The sequence below is a fragment of the Protomyctophum bolini genome (assembly GCF_963924005.1).
Source record: "Protomyctophum bolini genome assembly, chromosome: 11".
NCBI classification, from domain to species: Eukaryota; Metazoa; Chordata; class Actinopteri; order Myctophiformes; family Myctophidae; genus Protomyctophum; species Protomyctophum bolini.
This window is the reverse complement of record NC_137872.1, coordinates 42,989,049-43,007,032: the sequence shown is the minus strand read 5'-3', so window position 1 is coordinate 43,007,032 and position 17,984 is coordinate 42,989,049. Positions and strand designations below refer to the sequence as shown.

Sequence of the window (17,984 nt, the reverse complement as noted above, 5' to 3'; positions counted from 1 at the left end):
GTCATACGACAAAGTGGGATAACAAAAACTAAGTAAGGGTTGCCAAAGAAAGTGGTGCAACTCCGTGTGTGTGTGTGGGGGGGGGGGGGGGGCACAGGAACGCGCCCAGGGTGCCGGCCCGGTTCCGGCGAGCCGGCCCGCATCCGAAGCGGTTGAGAAATGACAGAGTTACCGTGTGTGTGTGTGTGTGTGTTGGGGGGGGGGGGGGTCGCCAGGGGGTCCCTCTACTGTACTGTACTGATACACCTGAAATCATACAGTTAATAATGTACGTGTGTGTTAGGCTGCACAACAGTGACACTTGGTTTTTGAAAACCAACCAAATGCTATTTTCGTGCTCAGACCCAGCTAGCCCCCAGCCAGCCAGGCACACTCAAAGCTACTTAATGAAGTGGTTGCACCACGTAAAGAAGAAAAGAAAAAAAGAAAGACACTGGCTGACAGAAGAGTTATGCTGCTTCTCCCAGTCCAAACTCTCACTCTGTGTCTGGCTGCATATCTCTCTCTGTCTCTCTCCGTGTATACCTCTCTCTCGATGTGTGTGTGTGTGTGTGTGTGTGTGTGTGTGTGTGTGTGTGTGTGTGTGTGTGTGTCTCTCTCTCTCTGGCTCACACTAGCTCTCTGCCTCACACTAGCTCTCTGCTCATGCCGTTTTCTTTGAGAACAAACTTCACGCTGTTGCTCGTCGTCTCACAGATTCATGGCCTGGTGTTTCTGGCTTCGTTCTCATATAGCGGTTTGTACAGCATAGATTCCAGAAGACATGAAACAGATACCGTAGCGACATCTCCAAATATCCAAGTCAAGGAGGACTTGGCCTCGTATAAGCCCAGACATTAGGAGGACTTGACTTGTGAAGTTGAGAATTTGCTACCCTTTTCACATTTCTATCTTCGCCGGGCCGACAGGCGACGAGGCACAGAGCATGTATCTGCCCCAGTCTCTGTTTGTGTATGTGTGTGTGTGTGTGTGTGTGTGTGTGTGTGTGTGTGTGTGTGTAGTCTGTGCACACACTATTTGAGCGCACACTCTCAGTAGACCAAGGAAGATACCCCACAGTTTTCAAAAAATGCCTCATGGTGGCGCTATGACGTCCCATTTTACATGTTGGCACCATAACTCTTGAACCCTAGGTTTGTAAAATAACAAAAATGTTTCCTTGCATCGTGATGCAACTCTTTAGTCACTACTACTTCTGAAAATATAACGTGTTCCTTCCACGTGCTACGTCCGGCCGGGGAAACTCTCCCCTGTCAGGTGAAAAGAAGCAGCTTGGACTCCTCATGCATTGAAGGAAGCATGAGGTCAGTCCGCTGCTCAACCCCAGGTTCTCGCCAACCTGGGGGGCGTTCAAACTGGATTACATGATGATTGTGGGAGGAGCCCCGTTTTCATAAAAACATGGCAGAAACCGTCCAAACGATCCCAAATTTGACCCGACACAGAGCCAAAATCCAATTGGAAGTACACCCGCACCACAACATATTTCAGCTTTCTACGACTCATTGCTTGTGAATTGTTGTACATTGGGCCCTGGGTGAGAAATCTCCATGAGAAAATGTCATTATTAGTCAAGAGTGACACATTGCTGTGGAAAACGTGAGCTCACAGCTGATAATGCATTGACTCACCATGCATAATTCACCAGCAAATTAGAAACAAGACAAGTATACATTGAGTGTATAGCCTTACACATAAACGCCACTAACACAGTACATTCCATAGTATTAATGTAACTCCCAGGAATGTACAAATGGAAGCGTTCACAGTTAGCTGCACACTAATGTAGATGTTGCACTTTAACGGTAGTCAGTGTTACCCTCACCCTGTCGCCGCCTGCACTTGGACATGGGCCGACACACATTTCAGTCGGTACAGCTGCCCTTTGACGTACAGCAATTTAAACTAAAACTAAAAAAATCACACCCGTGTGAACTGAGTGTTGCAATCCCCAGGAAATAATTCCCAATGCATTATTTCCCCATAGACAAGTATTTATTTAAAGACCGAGTTGTGACAAATCATGACAACAAACACAATATTTTGGACCAAACAAATAATTACAAAGAAGAAAAACAACAAAAGAAAGTGTTTTAACCTGCCGTTTTATTCTTCTTTCTAATTATTTGTTCGGCCCCGGAAAATGTGTGTTTGTTGTCATGAGTTGTCACGACAAGAGTTGGCTTTGTACGAGTAAAAGGTCTTTCGGCCATTTGAAAATAGATTTTCTACACATTTTGAATTTGTGAAATGGGACATTCTGCAATATGAATACTTTTAGTACTTTTTTGATGCTGATACCTTTGTACTTTTACTCATGTACATTTTCAATTCCGTATTTTTACTTGTAACGAAGTACTTCTAAATTGCAGTTTATCACTCTGCGCTCTGCGATTTATACCTGGTGAATCTTATAGAACTCATCACTGCGTCCTAATATGACAGAGTGGGCTGGCCTTCCTTGGCCGAAATAAACATTAGTATCCATTTATTTTTAACCTAATTTGGGGCGGGAACCCCTTTAGGTGTTTTAAACATTATGTTAATGTTAATGTTAATTTAGCTATTGAAAAATAGCAGATCTACAAGCTCATATAGCGTGGCACCGAGTGCCGCGAGCTACGAGCTTGCAGATCTGCTATTTTCTTTTTAATCATGAAAACGTGGTGCAAGCAAATTTTTTTTTAACTGAAATATTTGCCTCTGGGGGGTGTCCCTGGTGCATCATATTTTCAGATGAAAAAAGTTGAGAACCACTGATATAGAAATTAACATGGGGTTTTCCTCAAACTTTCATAGAAGACATTTTGACGGGACTTTACCGTTGTATATTAAAGCTCTGCATGGATTGTAATCGTAGGACAGTATAGGACACGCTCCAGCGCTCCGGTCACTGGCTCACGCTAAAGGCTCCAAATGTACACACAGAGGTGGGGAAAACAGACTTTTGTTTTTTAGTGCCCCAACCACGTCGTGGAATGACTTACAGCTTAACCCATTCTGACCCGAGATCAGATTCTAAAAATGTCTTCTATACATCCCGACAGTTTTCCATTCTGACCTGTCCTACCGACCCCCGATATAAACTGACTGCTACAATAACCTTAATAATAGCGACGATACAAAATAAATAAATACCCCCAAGCCTCCAAGTGTCTGCAACGGATTTTAAACATGTATTAGATCAAAATGAGGAATTGTTGCCGTTTTGTCGTCTTCGTTTTGTTCTTGCTTACTGTAAATCACTGTGGATTAAGAGCGTCTGCTAAATGTTCAAATTGTAATAAACAAAGGAGTTTATTTATTTTTATTTACTTAACTTTAAAACAAATTGATTACTTTTAAAAGGTGTGAAAGGGAACAACCTTTCTCAAGAACAAACGGCCTTTATTGCTTTTATTATATCATAATTTTTATTGTTTTATCTTCAGTGAACAGTAGCCTACTATGCGTCCTGGATGTGGCTCTCCAGACAAAGACGTATAATATTTGTATACCGGTTAGATATGGACGTCATAAAGTCAAACATTAGCGGAATATTAACTCGACAAACCCAGTTCAGGAACGCCACGTCACAGTGGCTGGGAGTCTGGTCATGGACAGGGTTGTGTCGCTAGCGCCTGTTTTAAAAAAATATATATATAATTATTTTGCAACCCATTTTTTCACCCAGCGTCAATAATCTAATGTAATCCAGGGCGCTACACTTCCTCTGCCAACCTGGGGAGGCAGCGGACTGCCTCCTTCTATGCATGAGGAGTCCAAGCTGCTTCTTTTCACCTGACAGGGGAGGGTTTCCCCGGCCGGACGTAGCACGTGGAGGGAACACGTTTTTCCGACCAGTTCCTTTCCCCTCCGTCAGGCGCCCGGCCGGGCCAGAGGGAGGCAGTTTAGAGACCAGGATTACTGCATGTTTTTTGTGAGGGTACCTAACGTAGGGGACACGGGGAGAACAAGCAAACTCCACACAGAAAGGCCATTTCTTGTAGATTGGCTATTTTCAGCATGCAACCGCAAGTGTAAAATTACTCATACTGGATCTCTTGTCCACTAGTCCCTTCCTAAAATGTTAGTTTAGTTTTTATTTGTTGACCAAATTTTCAGTATATTTAGTCATAGTTTTAGTCATCATGGCTTAGTTTTTATTCAGTTTTTACAATTTAACATAATTGCCTTCCTTGATAAGCATCAACGACCATCACCTGGGCACAGTCAGAGACACACACACACACACACACACACACACAGCTCCCCTCTACAGTGCTCTGCTACTGAAAGTGACTCTCATTTCTCTCCAAAAGCACTTGAATATGATGGAATATGACTAAAGCTCACATCACACACCATAATTCATTTTTTTCGAATTTGTTTTATTTCAATAAATCGATTCATATCGTCTGGATAAATATCGATATATACGATATATCGTTACATGCCCAGGATTATCTGTTAGTGAGCCCAGCAGTGTTACCGTATTACCTGGTAGTGAGCCCAGCAGTGTTACCGTATTACCTGGTATAGTGAGCCCAGCAGTATATTACCGTACTACCTGGTATAGTGAGCCCAGCAGTGTTACCGTATTACCTGGTAGTGAGCCCAGCAGTATATTACCGTATTACCTGGTATAGTGAGCCCAGCAGTGTTACCGTATTACCTGGTAGTGAGCCCAGCAGTATATATTACCGTATTACCTGGTATAGTGAGCCCAGCAGTATATTACCGTATTACCTGGTATAGTGAGCCCAGCAGTGTTACCGTATTACCTGGTATAGTGAGCCCAGCAGTGTTACCGTATTACCTGGTAGTGAGCCCAGCAGTATATTACCGTATTACCTGGTATAGTGAGCCCAGCAGTGTTACCGTATTACCTGGTAGTGAGCCCAGCAGTATATATTACCGTATTACCTGGTATAGTGAGCCCGGCAGTATATTACCGTACTACCTGGTATAGTGAGCCCAGCAGTGTTACCGTATTACCTGGTAGTGAGCCCAGCAGGCCTCCCACATGCGCAGCGCCTCCGTGTCGGGGAACTCCCTCTTGAAGCAGAGCAGGATCCAGCGGTGGCAGAACAGCAGCTGCAGGCCGTCCTCCCCCAGCAGCGTGAGGTGCTGGTGGAAGCAGGGCAGCATCAGCCGCAGCAGCTCTCGCAGGTACATCTGGAGAGAGAGAGAGAGAGAGAGAGAGAGAGAGAGACATAGAGAGAGCACTGGTTGGTTCCCTCACAAACTTTTTTCTTGTCAAGGAAAACCCCCAAATCGGAGCGCCCGCTGCAGGCCTTAAGGGCAAGGCCTTAGAGCAGGGGTGGGCAACTTTGACGATGGCCAATATATTTCCACACTCACTCCAGAGGGGACACAGTGCATGTTACTGTCGTAGCAAAAATAGCCGATCTCCAAGCTCAAAACGTGTCGCGGTGCGGCACGTTTTGAGCTTGTAGATCGGCTATTTTTTGCTATATTTGAATTGAAAACCTGAATTGGAATCCTGAAAAGTAACCTTTTTAATGAATTTTCAAATGCATTTAGTTATGTTAACTTTATCTGGGGGCCAATGCTGGTCCGTTGACTATCATTGCGCAGCGTTCACAATGACACGTGAGCGCTGTTTCATACGCGAGCGCGTGCAAATGCTAGTCAACAGCCTGCAAGCGCGTTCACGATTTGGCCACAATCCATCCCAGAATGCACTCTGTTCCTACCCAGAAGGAGGAGTAAAATCGCCTCATGCGCTTTAATAATAATGAATTGCATTTTTATAGCGCTTTTCCAAGTGCTCAAAGCGCTTTACAATGGTTCATTCATTCATACATTGGGAGGTGAAGCGGCGAACAGTCGACGCCAGCGTCCTCACTTCCCACCCCCAATGCAACCCTTGATGCTGAGTGTCAAGCAGGGAGGCACTGGGTCCCATTATTTAGAGTCTTTGGTATGACCCGGCCAGGGATCGAACCCCGACCTCCCAGTCTCAGGGCGGACACTCTAACCACAAGGCCACTGAGCTGGCTTTGGAGCAACTTAATGCAAGTGGATGGGAGGCGAAATCCGGAGCAGTCTCTATATTCATATACAGTATACTCTAAGGTCCAGGCGCATCATGCCATATTATAGGCTCTGGTCTGACAGCGCGTTGCGTGTTCGAGTCCCGTTCATGATGACCTTTGCTGCGTCTCTCTACCCTTCTCTCTCTCTCTCTCTCCCTCTTTCCTGTCTGTCTTCACTGATAACTATCAATACATCTTTAAAACCAAAAGGACTCCCACATTGACACTAATGAGCACGCAGGCCCCCATAAGAGAAGGTTTTGACGGCTCTAGCAGTAATTCTCAACCCGTTTAATTTCAAGGACCGCCCAGTTTGACATTCATATTAAGTCTACAGACACCCTTCTAAATCATGCATGACAATTTTCTGAAAAACCTCATGTTTTCTATATCAGTGGTTCTCAATATTTCATGTCAAGGACCCCTAAAAATATATGAAATAGGCCGCCGACCCCCCCCCCCCCCCCCCCATCTGAAAATATGTAGTTCCAGGGAATGCATAGAAGCAAAGATTTGAGTTTTAAAAAAACGTTCACTCTGCAAGAACATATATTCAATGATTTGAGGCACATTTTCAGGATATAAAAAAAATAGCAGATCTACAAGCTCGTAGCGTGACACTCGGTGCCGCGCTATGAGCTTGTAGATCTGCTATTTTTCAATACCTGTTGCTTGTTTTTTCGGATACTGAACACAATATTTTGGGCCGATCAAATAATTTATAAGACGAAAAATAAAACAAATAGTGTTGTCTCCTGACTTTCTTTTCTTCTTTCTAATGATTTGATCGTCCCAAAATATTGTGTTCATTGTCATGATTCGTCACGATCCGAATTGGCTCTGTCCGCGGAGTAACCGTCTTTAAATAAATTATATTAAAAGTGCCGATGGGAGAATGCATGGGGCTTCCACTTCCTGGGCCACTCGTTTTTCTGAAAGGGGGCGGGGACTGCGGCGCTCAATTGCATCAACAAATAAACTATGTGAAAATGTCACATTATGCTTGGTTTGCGCACGGGTGGTCACACTCTGAAAATAGCCGATCTACAAGATCACGGTGTGCCGCGGGTGCATTGCGAGTGTGACCATGTAGGCTATATTTATCGCCTATTCTCGGCGGCACGCATCAAAGTATAAATCAGGAATTATTATGACGCCACCTAAGGCCTGCCTAAATACAATTTACTAACTAAAACTGAAGATTTAGGTGACTAAAATCATATAATTATGTGCTGAACTAAAAACACACAGCTGGCATGGCGATGAATGAACACTAGTGTGTCACATGTCACACATCACAGAGCCATTTGTCTGCACTGATGATGAACTAATTCAATCTGTGATAAGTTATCGATTTAATCCATTTGCATTAGTGCATAATTATGTTATGCATCATTTAATCATTCCCATATACAGTATTATTAGTATTTTTCAAAAGAAAAAAAAAGTTTCCCTCAAATTTAGAAGCACGCACATACACACAGACACACAGACACACAGACACACAGACACACACACACACACACACACACACACACACACACACACACACCAGTGTTGTTTTTGTCGACTAAAACTATGACGAATATAATTCGTCGACTACCTTTTTTCACTGACGAAAACTAAATGGAAACTAAATGAAAACTAAGCTATGGAGACTAAAATTATGACTAAATATAGGCCTATACTGACAATTTCGTCAACAAATAAAAACTACACTAAAATGTTAGGAAGGAACTAATGGACAAGAGATCCAATATAAGTCATAAAAATAATGAATAATGAAAATAGCAGATCTACAAGCTCACAAAGTTGTGAGCTTGTAAAAAAATCACACCCGTGTGAACTGAGTGGTGCAACTCCCCTCTCTCTCCCCCATCCTTCTCTCTCTCTCTCTCTCTCTCTCTCTCTCTCTCTCGCACAACAGAACAGCGCCCCTACTGGTACTAATAGTCATACGTTAACTTATGTATAGTCACATAGGTTAACGTCACATAGTTAGGGGGACACGGACATTGCTGTTCCTTGGAGTGGTTGCACCACTCAAAAACGTCTTTACGACGGCATCAAGGCTCGCCCAAATACATTTTGTTCGACTAAATCACCTGTAGACTAAAATCTTATGATATTTAGTCGACTAAAACTAGACTAAACACTGAAACATTCCAGGTGACTAAAATGTGACTACAACTAAATGAAAACGTTTCGAGAGACTATGACTAAAACTAACATATTAGAAACTTGCTGCCAAAAACAAGTGACACGCACGCACACACATACACACACACACACACACACACACAAACACACACACACACACACACACGCTCTCCTCACCAACTGCCTCTCCATGTCCTCGTCCCTCGGGGAGCTGATGAAGATGGTGTTCTCCATCAGTCCCACGAAGCACCAGAAGGTGTCGCTCTCGTCCTGGACCTCCGTGAGCAGCGGAGCCACGAGGTCGGACATGCCCTGGCAGTAGCCCATGTCTGGGTTGAGCACCGCGTAGTTCAACAGGATGCGCCTGGAGGGGGAGGGGAGGCATCCTTTTGGTTAAGAAAATAGACCATGCTGTAGCATTTGTGACAAAATTTGACTGAGGGGCTGCCATTTTCATTCATGTCATATGAAAGCAGGGAATCATAGCTTCAAATTGACATATTGATTGTTCAGTTTGACCCACCAGTTTTTGGAGATATAGGGTAATGTCTTGCAAAGAAACAGCAACAGGCTTGAAAAGGGTTCACTTCTGTGGTCTCTAACATTAGATGTTTAAGCATTACATGTCGATTTCAGCTCTGACATTTATTTCAGACATTCTCTAGTATGTGAAGAGTCTGCCTGTGATATTAACTCATTTTGGATAAAAGGTTGGTGAGGGGTGCGTTGAAACGACCGGATTAAGGTTGGTGAGGGGTGCGTTGAAACGACCGGACTAAGGTTGGTGAGGGGTGCGTTAAAACGACCGGACTAAGGTGAGGGGTGCGTTAAAACGACCGGATTAAGGTTGGTGAGGGGTGCGTTAAAACGACCATATTAAGGTTGGTGAGGGGTGCGTTAAAACGACCGTATTAAGGTTGGTGAGGGGTGCGTTAAAACGACCGGACTAAGGTTGGTGAGGGGTGCGTTGAAACGACCGGACTAAGGTTGGTGAGGGGTGCGTTAAAACGACCGGACTAAGGTGAGGGGTGCGTTAAAACGACCGTATTAAGGTTGGTGAGGGGTGCGTTAAAACGACCGGATTAAGGTTGGTGAGGGGTGCGTTAAAACGACCGTATTAAGGTTGGTGAGGGGTGCGTTAAAACAACCGTATTAAGGTTGGTGAGGGGTCCGTTAAAACAACCGCATTAAGGTTAGGTTTAGGTGTGCTGCCCCGTGAGAGGTTAGGGTTAGGGTTTGAGATAGGTTATAGGACTAATGACTGGTCTAACCAATAACTAGTCTAAATTAAGTAATGCACCCGAATAATTTTACTAATTCAAGTAAACCGAATACCTCATGAACTTATGAACGATGGATCTGTTTTTCATATGAAAACAGGTAATCATAGCGTCAAATTGACATATTGATTGTTCAGTTTGAACCACCAGTTTTGGAGATATGGCTTATAGAGTAATGTCTTGCAAAGAAACAGCGAGTTGAGAAAACAGGCTTGAAAAAGGTTCACTTCTGTTGTCTCTAACATTAGATGTTTAAGCATTTATTTCACATTATAAAAATCCAAATCCAAATAACCAAGTGTAGCATGATGATATACTGTATGTTGTAAGCACACGTGAGCATTTTTTAAACAAAACCTGCTAAATGGGTATGGAGACGTGGGAAGATCTCTGTTACTGAACAAACAATATAACAATGATTACTGGAGCTTTTTTAACAAAACATATCCCTTACAAGTTACAGCACAGTCTCAGTTCATCCATAATGTGATCATTAGCATGTGATCTGTCCAATGCCAGACAACCAGGGACCATTAACCTTTAACAGGCCGCTAATTGTTTTTTCCAGGGTTCGATGGTGCTGTATAAGTATAATGTTCATAAGTCCATGACATTTTCGGTGGCTTGAATTATTACAATTACTCCTACACTGACCACAAGGGAAGAGTTTAAATACAGTGTGTACAACCCTGTGAACCTCTAAATTAATATAATTACTAAAAGCATTTCCACACATATCACAATTATTTGGGTTTCTCTACAGTGTGAATTATCTGTTTAAGATCTTTTAATGTTTGCAATTCTAGAAAAGTGTTGTCCACACTGATCACATCCATATGGCTTCTCTCACCCTCACACATTATGACAATCCGTCACCAGAATACAGGTGTTTTCAATGAATCTGATGAAAGGAGATGTAGTTCGCACACTGGCCTTGAGCTCCACATTTTTGAGGGGTGCGTTAAAACGACCGGATTAAGGTTGGTGAGGGGTGCGTTAAAACGACCGTATTAAGGTTGGTGAGGGGTGCGTTAAAACAACCGTATTAAGGTTGGTGAGGGGTCCGTTAAAACAACCGCATTAAGGTTAGGTTAAGGTGTGCTGCCCCGTGAGAGGTTAGGGTTAGGGTTTGAGATAGGTTATAGGACTAATGACTGGTCTAACCAATAACTAGTCTAAATTAAGTAATGCACCCGAATAATTTTACTAATTCAAGTAAACCGAATAAGTCATGAACTTATGAACGATGGATCTGTTTTTCATATGAAAACAGGTAATCATAGCGTCAAATTGACATATTGATTGTTCAGTTTGAACCACCAGTTTTGGAGATATGGCTTATAGAGTAATGTCTTGCAAAGAAACAGCGAGTTGAGAAAACAGGCTTGAAAAAGGTTCACTTCTGTTGTCTCTAACATTAGATGTTTAAGCATTTATTTCATATTATAAAAATCCAAATCCAAATAACCAAGTGTAGCATGATGATATACTGTATGTTGTAAGCACACGTGAGCATTTTTTAAACAAAACCTGCTAAATGGGTATGGAGACGTGGGAAGATCTCTGTTACTGAACAAACAATATAACAATGATTACTGGAGCTTTTTTAACAAAACATATCCCTTACAAGTTACAGCACAGTCTCAGTTCATCCATAATGTGATCATTAGCATGTGATCTGTCCAATGCCAGACAACCAGGGACCATTAACCTTTAACAGGCCGCTAATTGTTTTTTCCAGGGTTCGATGGTGCTGTATAAGTATAATGTTCATAAGTCCATGACATTTTCGGTGGCTTGAATTATTACAATTACTCCTACACTGACCACAAGGGAAGAGTTTAAATACAGTGTGTACAACCCTGTGAACCTCTAAATTAATATAATTACTAAAAGCATTTCCACACATATCACAATTATTTGGGTTTCTCTACAGTGTGAATTATCTGTTTAAGATCTTTTAATGTTTGCAATTCTAGAAAAGTGTTGTCCACACTGATCACATCCATATGGCTTCTCTCACCCTCACACATTATGACAATCCGTCACCAGAATACAGGTGTTTTCAATGAATCTGATGAAAGGAGATGTAGTTCGCACACTGGCCTTGAGCTCCACATTTTTGAGGGGTGCGTTAAAACGACCGGATTAAGGTTGGTGAGGGGTGCGTTAAAACGACCGTATTAAGGTTGGTGAGGGGTGCGTTAAAACAACCGTATTAAGGTTGGTGAGGGGTCCGTTAAAACAACCGCATTAAGGTTAGGTTAAGGTGTGCTGCCCCGTGAGAGGTTAGGGTTAGGGTTTGAGATAGGTTATAGGACTAATGACTGGTCTAACCAATAACTAGTCTAAATTAAGTAATGCACCCGAATAATTTTACTAATTCAAGTAAACCGAATAAGTCATGAACTTATGAACGATGGATCTGTTTTTCATATGAAAACAGGTAATCATAGCGTCAAATTGACATATTGATTGTTCAGTTTGAACCACCAGTTTTGGAGATATGGCTTATAGAGTAATGTCTTGCAAAGAAACAGCGAGTTGAGAAAACAGGCTTGAAAAAGGTTCACTTCTGTTGTCTCTAACATTAGATGTTTAAGCATTTATTTCATATTATAAAAATCCAAATCCAAATAACCAAGTGTAGCATGATGATATACTGTGTGTTGTAAGCACACGTGAGCATTTTTTAAACAAAACCTGCTAAATGGGTATGGAGACGTGGGAAGATCTCTTTTTTTGAACGAACAATATAACAATGATTACTGGAGCTATTTTAACAAAACATATGCCTTACAAGTTACAGCACAGTCTCAGTTCATCCATAATGTGATCATTAGCATGTGATCTGTCCAATGCCAGACAACCAGGGACCATTAACCTTTAACAGGCCGCTAATTGTTTTTTCCAGGGTTCGATGGTGCTGTATAAGTATAATGTTCATAAGTCCATGACATTTTCGGTGGCTTGAATTATTACAATTACTCCTACACTGACCACAAGGGAAGAGTTTAAATACAGTGTGTACAACCCTGTGAACCTCTAAATTAATATAATTACTAAAAGCATTTCCACACATATCACAATTATTTGGGTTTCTCTACAGTGTGAATTATCTGTTTAAGATCTTTTAAGGTTTGCAATTCTAGAAAAGTGTTGTCCACACTGATCACATCCATATGGCTTCTCTCACCCTCAAACATTATGACAATCCGTCACCAGAATACAGGTGTTTTCAATGAATCTGATGAAAGGAGATGTAGTTCGCACACTGGCCATGAGCTCCACATTTTTATTTCATGGAGAAGAGGATACAACGTTACGTTTCGACCCATTCGGGTCTTTGTCAGGATATGTTCAATTAATCATGGTTAAAATGCTTGTATAGGGACTTCTGTTAAAATGGCCCCAAAATGTGAAATATCCCTTTCATATTATTTGACCAATGGCTGTAGCCATAATATATAAGAACGTACACAATATGTATTTTGTAACACGTTTTATTTCATCCATACTTACAACACATGAATGTACAAAATGTGATTGTGTGCTAATTTCTTCCCTGTCACAGACAATGTGTCTAATTTAAAATGTCTTGAAAAATGTCCAATAAGAAAATCCATTAACAAGTTAAACACAATCAATCTAAACAAAAAATATATATACCAAAGGCTTTTCCACACACATCACAATCATTTGGGTTTCTCTCCAGTGTGAGTTCTCTGGTGGCGTTTAAGATTTCCCATTGTAGAGAAATGTTGCCCACACTGAACACATCCATATGGTTTCTCTCCTGTGTGAATTCTCTGGTGGCTTTTAAGGCTGGACATTTCAGAAAAATGTTGTCCACACTGAACACATCCATAGGGCTTCTCTCCAGTATGAATTCTCTGGTGTGTTTTAAGATTTCCCAATGCAGGGAAGCGTTTTTCACACTGATCACATCCATATGGTTTCTCGCCAGTGTGAATTATCTGGTGTTTTTTAAGATTTCCCATTAAAGAGAAGTGTTGTCCACAATCATCACATCCATATGGTTTCTCTCCAGTGTGAATTATTTGGTGTATTTTAAGGCTGTCCATTCGAGAGAAGTGTTGCCCACACTGATCACATCCATATGGTTTCTCTCCTGTGTGAATTCTCTGGTGGCTTTTAAGGCTGGACATTTTAGAAAAATGATGTCCACACTGATCACATCCATATGGTTTCTCGCCAGTGTGAATTATCTGGTGTGTTTTAAGATTTCCCATTGTAGAGAAGTGTTGTCCACAATCATCACATCCATATGGTTTCTCTCCAGTGTGAATTATTTGGTGTATTTTAAGGCTGTCCATTCGAGAGAAGTGTTGCCCACACTGATCACATCCATATGGTTTCTCTCCTGTGTGAATTCTCTGGTGGCTTTTAAGGCTGGACATTTTAGAAAAATTATGTCCACACTAGGCATGCCGCGGTTTACCGAATTTCGGTAATACCGCAGGTCAGAACAGCCACGGTGTTGATACCGTGAGATTTCCGAGCATACGGTATTTTAATACAGCGTCGGTGGGCAGCGCATGCTGCGCATATGCGAAGCAACTCCACTCGCACACTAAGGCAAAACATTTATTTTCACCACACAGCTGCAGTAGATTGAAAAGTTGCTTCCTACCTTTGAGTTAGTGTTGCTGAAAGACACCCAGATCCAATTGTATATTCCATATTTCCATATGTACTATAAGAGTGAACTATAGTGTCAACACACACGGAGGCACACAGTGACAGTTGTGAGCATGCGCAGATCGCACTACCAGCTGCTACAGGTACAGGGTACGCCATTAAAACGGCCATTAGGGGGAGCCATAGTACAGTGAAATACAGTGGGGAATATCTATTGATTCATTGATTGAATACTTTTTTGGCAGAAATGTAATCAGTATAGGGTACAAATACAAAGGGATCACTGAAAAAAGTCCTTGCTGTCTTGTTCCATTCGTCCCTGGCCCAGGACCGAATGGAAACAAGACATCAAGGACTTTCAATCAATTCATAATCATGACAAATAACAAAAATTAATTCAAATTATCATAAAAGGTAAAAATAAAAAAATAAGATATGTAGGCCTGCAGGTTGGGGAACAAAGAAGGGCTTATAAGGAGGTGGGGGTAGTAGTCTAGACATAGGTGGGGGGTTATATAAATACCGTGGAATACCGAGGTATAGATTATCAATACCGGCACCGTACCGTACTGTAAAATCTCATACCGTGGCATGCCTAGTCCACACTGATCACATCCATAGGGTTTCTCTCCTGTGTGAATTCTCTGGTGTGTTTTAAGGCTGTTAATTTGAGAGAAGCGTTTTCCACACTGATCACATCCATAGGGTTTCTCTCCAGTGTGAATCCTCTGGTGTATTTTAAGTCTGGGCATTGTAGGGAAGCATTTACCACACTGATCACAGCAGTGGCATTTTTGTTTAGCCGAGCTTCTTTGTTCATTCACCTCTGGTAGAACGGGGAAAACAGACTGATGATACAACACTGAATTGGAAACAAAAACAAATTAAATGTTGTTAGAGACATTCCTGGACTTAAAATAGCAAAAACTAGTATGAAGTTAATGTACCCAATTATCAATTTAGCATCCATTTATAATTCAATTCTACAATTGTGTTATATTTTAGAAAATACATAGAAAACAGATAGTCAATACTAAAATAAACAAATTACTAGATTAAAAAAAACATCCTTATGGCATGCTTTATATCCATATAGACACAGTAAGTAACTTACAGAGGTCTTGGTGATCATTGAGTCCTCCCTGTTGATCAGAATCGTTTGAGGTGGTGTTGAGAGAGTCCATCTTCTCTTCAAGTCTGGAGTCCACAAAAAGATGTGATCAGAAATGATTGATATCCTGGAGGAGTTGTGGAGAACTGACAACTACAAACTCTGCTTATACTAGAGAGTCTGAGGTGGAACCACTAACTGCTTGGTGTTGATTGGCCAAAGAGTGGAACAATAGAATCATCAGCCACCAATCACAACCTAAGAAACTGCTGCATGTCCTCCACCCCTCTCTGACTCCTCCCCCGGTCATGCTCTCTATGCAACAGTCTAGAAATAATCTGCTAACTGTGAGATTTACAATTTAGGCATTTAGCAGACGCTCTTGATCCAGAGCGACTTACATTTAAGCAAAAACAAAAGCATGGCATACATCACATATATAAAAAGTAGTTATCATGAATCATGTATAAACTAAGAACGTAACAGTGGAGTATCTATGTCAACTATACATAGTACATACTATACTATATTATATATTATACAATATACAAGTGTACTATAGAATGCTATGACTACATAAAATGCAATTCTAGTGCTGTCTACGTAACGAGCTATAAGTCTGACTATCTGGATAATATAATATATTATATTAGTAATATAACTATGATAGTCTAACAATATTGAATAAGTGGATATTAATAAAGTGAATCCTCTGCAGCAGAGGATTGCTCCATATTCTTTCAGTAACATAGAACCAGCTCTGGTGAAGAAACAAGAAAAACAAAAACTGCCACCCACCCCCTAAAGTCAAACAGTCATAAATAGTACACAAGCCTTCACATCTTGTCTTTTTACAAGTATACTACAGCACACCCTGTACTTTTTTATTGTATTAAGTTGCAATGCAAGTTCAATTTGTTTCTGTACAGGACTGGTCATGGCCCAACAACAAATTAGTATATTGTCAAATCCTCAAAGTCTCATATCATATTGTGCAATAATATTCTCATTTTATTTCTTGTCTATATTTACAGTGAAATCCCATTGTGTAAAATATAGGCCGAAACATGTGTCCATAGTGTAAGCCATTATTTATTAATTATCAGGATGAATCAGAATAATTCATTGAGATTATAATAATAATATCCTTAATCCGTCATTAACAACAGAGACACAATAACAGCTGTATTTGTGTAAACCTGGGAAACCTGGACAACTTTAAGCATTGTTCAGGTTGTGCTGCTCTGAGGGAATGAGGAGCACTCAGGTGTGTGGAATTAGTTTCAATAGGGTTGTGATGACTGCACCTTGATTCAATGTTTTTTTTCAAATGCTAAATAATGAACAAACCCCACATTCTTCTCCCAGGTTAAAATGTAAATAGGCTAAAATGCTGATGACTGACGATGCATTCTCTGCACTAATCACAACCTAACAAACAGCTGCATGTCCTCCACCCCTCTCTGACTCCCCCCCAGGCAATGCTGTATGTAACATTCTAGAAATAAACTAAATGTGAGATTGCTTTGTAAGCTTCATATTTAATGTATATATCCAAGACTGAGTATCTGGATAATATGTACAGTCAACAATATTGAATAAGTGGATATTAATTCATTGTTACTGCAGCAGATCGAGCCATTAAGAGGATTTATCCACATTCCACAAAAAACAGTTAGGCCAACTGCCCTAAAATGATTGCAAACAGTCTTCATAAATAGTACACATTAAGGCATCACATCTAAGTAACAAGTATACTACCGCATCCCCTGTACTATTATTTTTTATTTTATTAAGTTGCAATTTAAATTCAGTTCAATTTGTTTCCACTTTAGTATAGAAGACAGTGGCCTGGGTTCTGTACAGGACTGGTCAATGCCTGACAACAAATTAGTATATTGTCAAATCCTCAAAGTATACTGTGCTCTATTGTTCTCATTTTATTTCTTATCTATAATTTACAGTGAAATCCCATTGTGTAATGTGTAGGCCTGTGTGCAGAAACATGTGTCCATAGTGCAAGGCATTCATTCATGATCAGGATAAGTCATTCTTATAATACTCATATCCTATATTCATGTAAAAAGTCAAATCATTGTTCAGGTTGCTCTGAGGGAATGAGGAGCACTTAGTTTCAATAGGCTTGTGGCCTAAATGGTGAACAAAACCCACATTCTTTCCCAGGTTAAACATGCTAGATGATGGCTTCATTCACTATAGACAATGCATTCTATTAAACGTGTTAATGGTCACTGGTTGTTTGGCATTGGGCAGATCACCTGTTAATGACCACATTATGGATGAACTATTTTACACCTCTTTGACTCTGATGAGTTTCAGCAGAACTACAGAAATAGGTCTATCATCACATGGGACTTGTTATTATCCTTTGTGAAATGTTAATGGTGTTGTAAGGGATATGTTTTGTTAAAATAGCTCTAGTAATCATTGATAGGCTATATTGTTTGTTCAGTAACAGAAGTCTTCCCATACATCGTCTCCATACATACTTCACTAGTCATACTGTATACTAGAGCTATATTACATTTCACAAAGGATAATAACAAGTTCCATGTGATGATAGACGTATTTCTGTAGTTCTGCTGAAACTCATCAGAGTCAAAGAGGTGTAAAATGGTCTCAGTTCATCCATAATGTGGTCATTAGCAGGTGATCTGTGCAATGCCAAACAACCAGTGACCATTAACACGTTTAATATCTGCCTTTGAA

General features: G+C 40.9%; 1 protein-coding gene across 1 annotated transcript in view; it reads right to left on the bottom strand.

Moving 5' to 3' along the window:
* The window catches only part of LOC308323899 (TBC1 domain family member 16-like), a gene marked incomplete at its 3' end in the record, with an annotated part of 192,426 nt that overhangs the window by 13,830 nt on the left and 160,612 nt on the right, over positions 1-17,984 (bottom strand). The window contains 2 exon segments of the mRNA XM_080775763.1: positions 4,978-5,157; positions 8,379-8,565. Of these exon segments, the coding sequence (XP_080631889.1) occupies positions 4,978-5,157; positions 8,379-8,565 (367 nt within the window).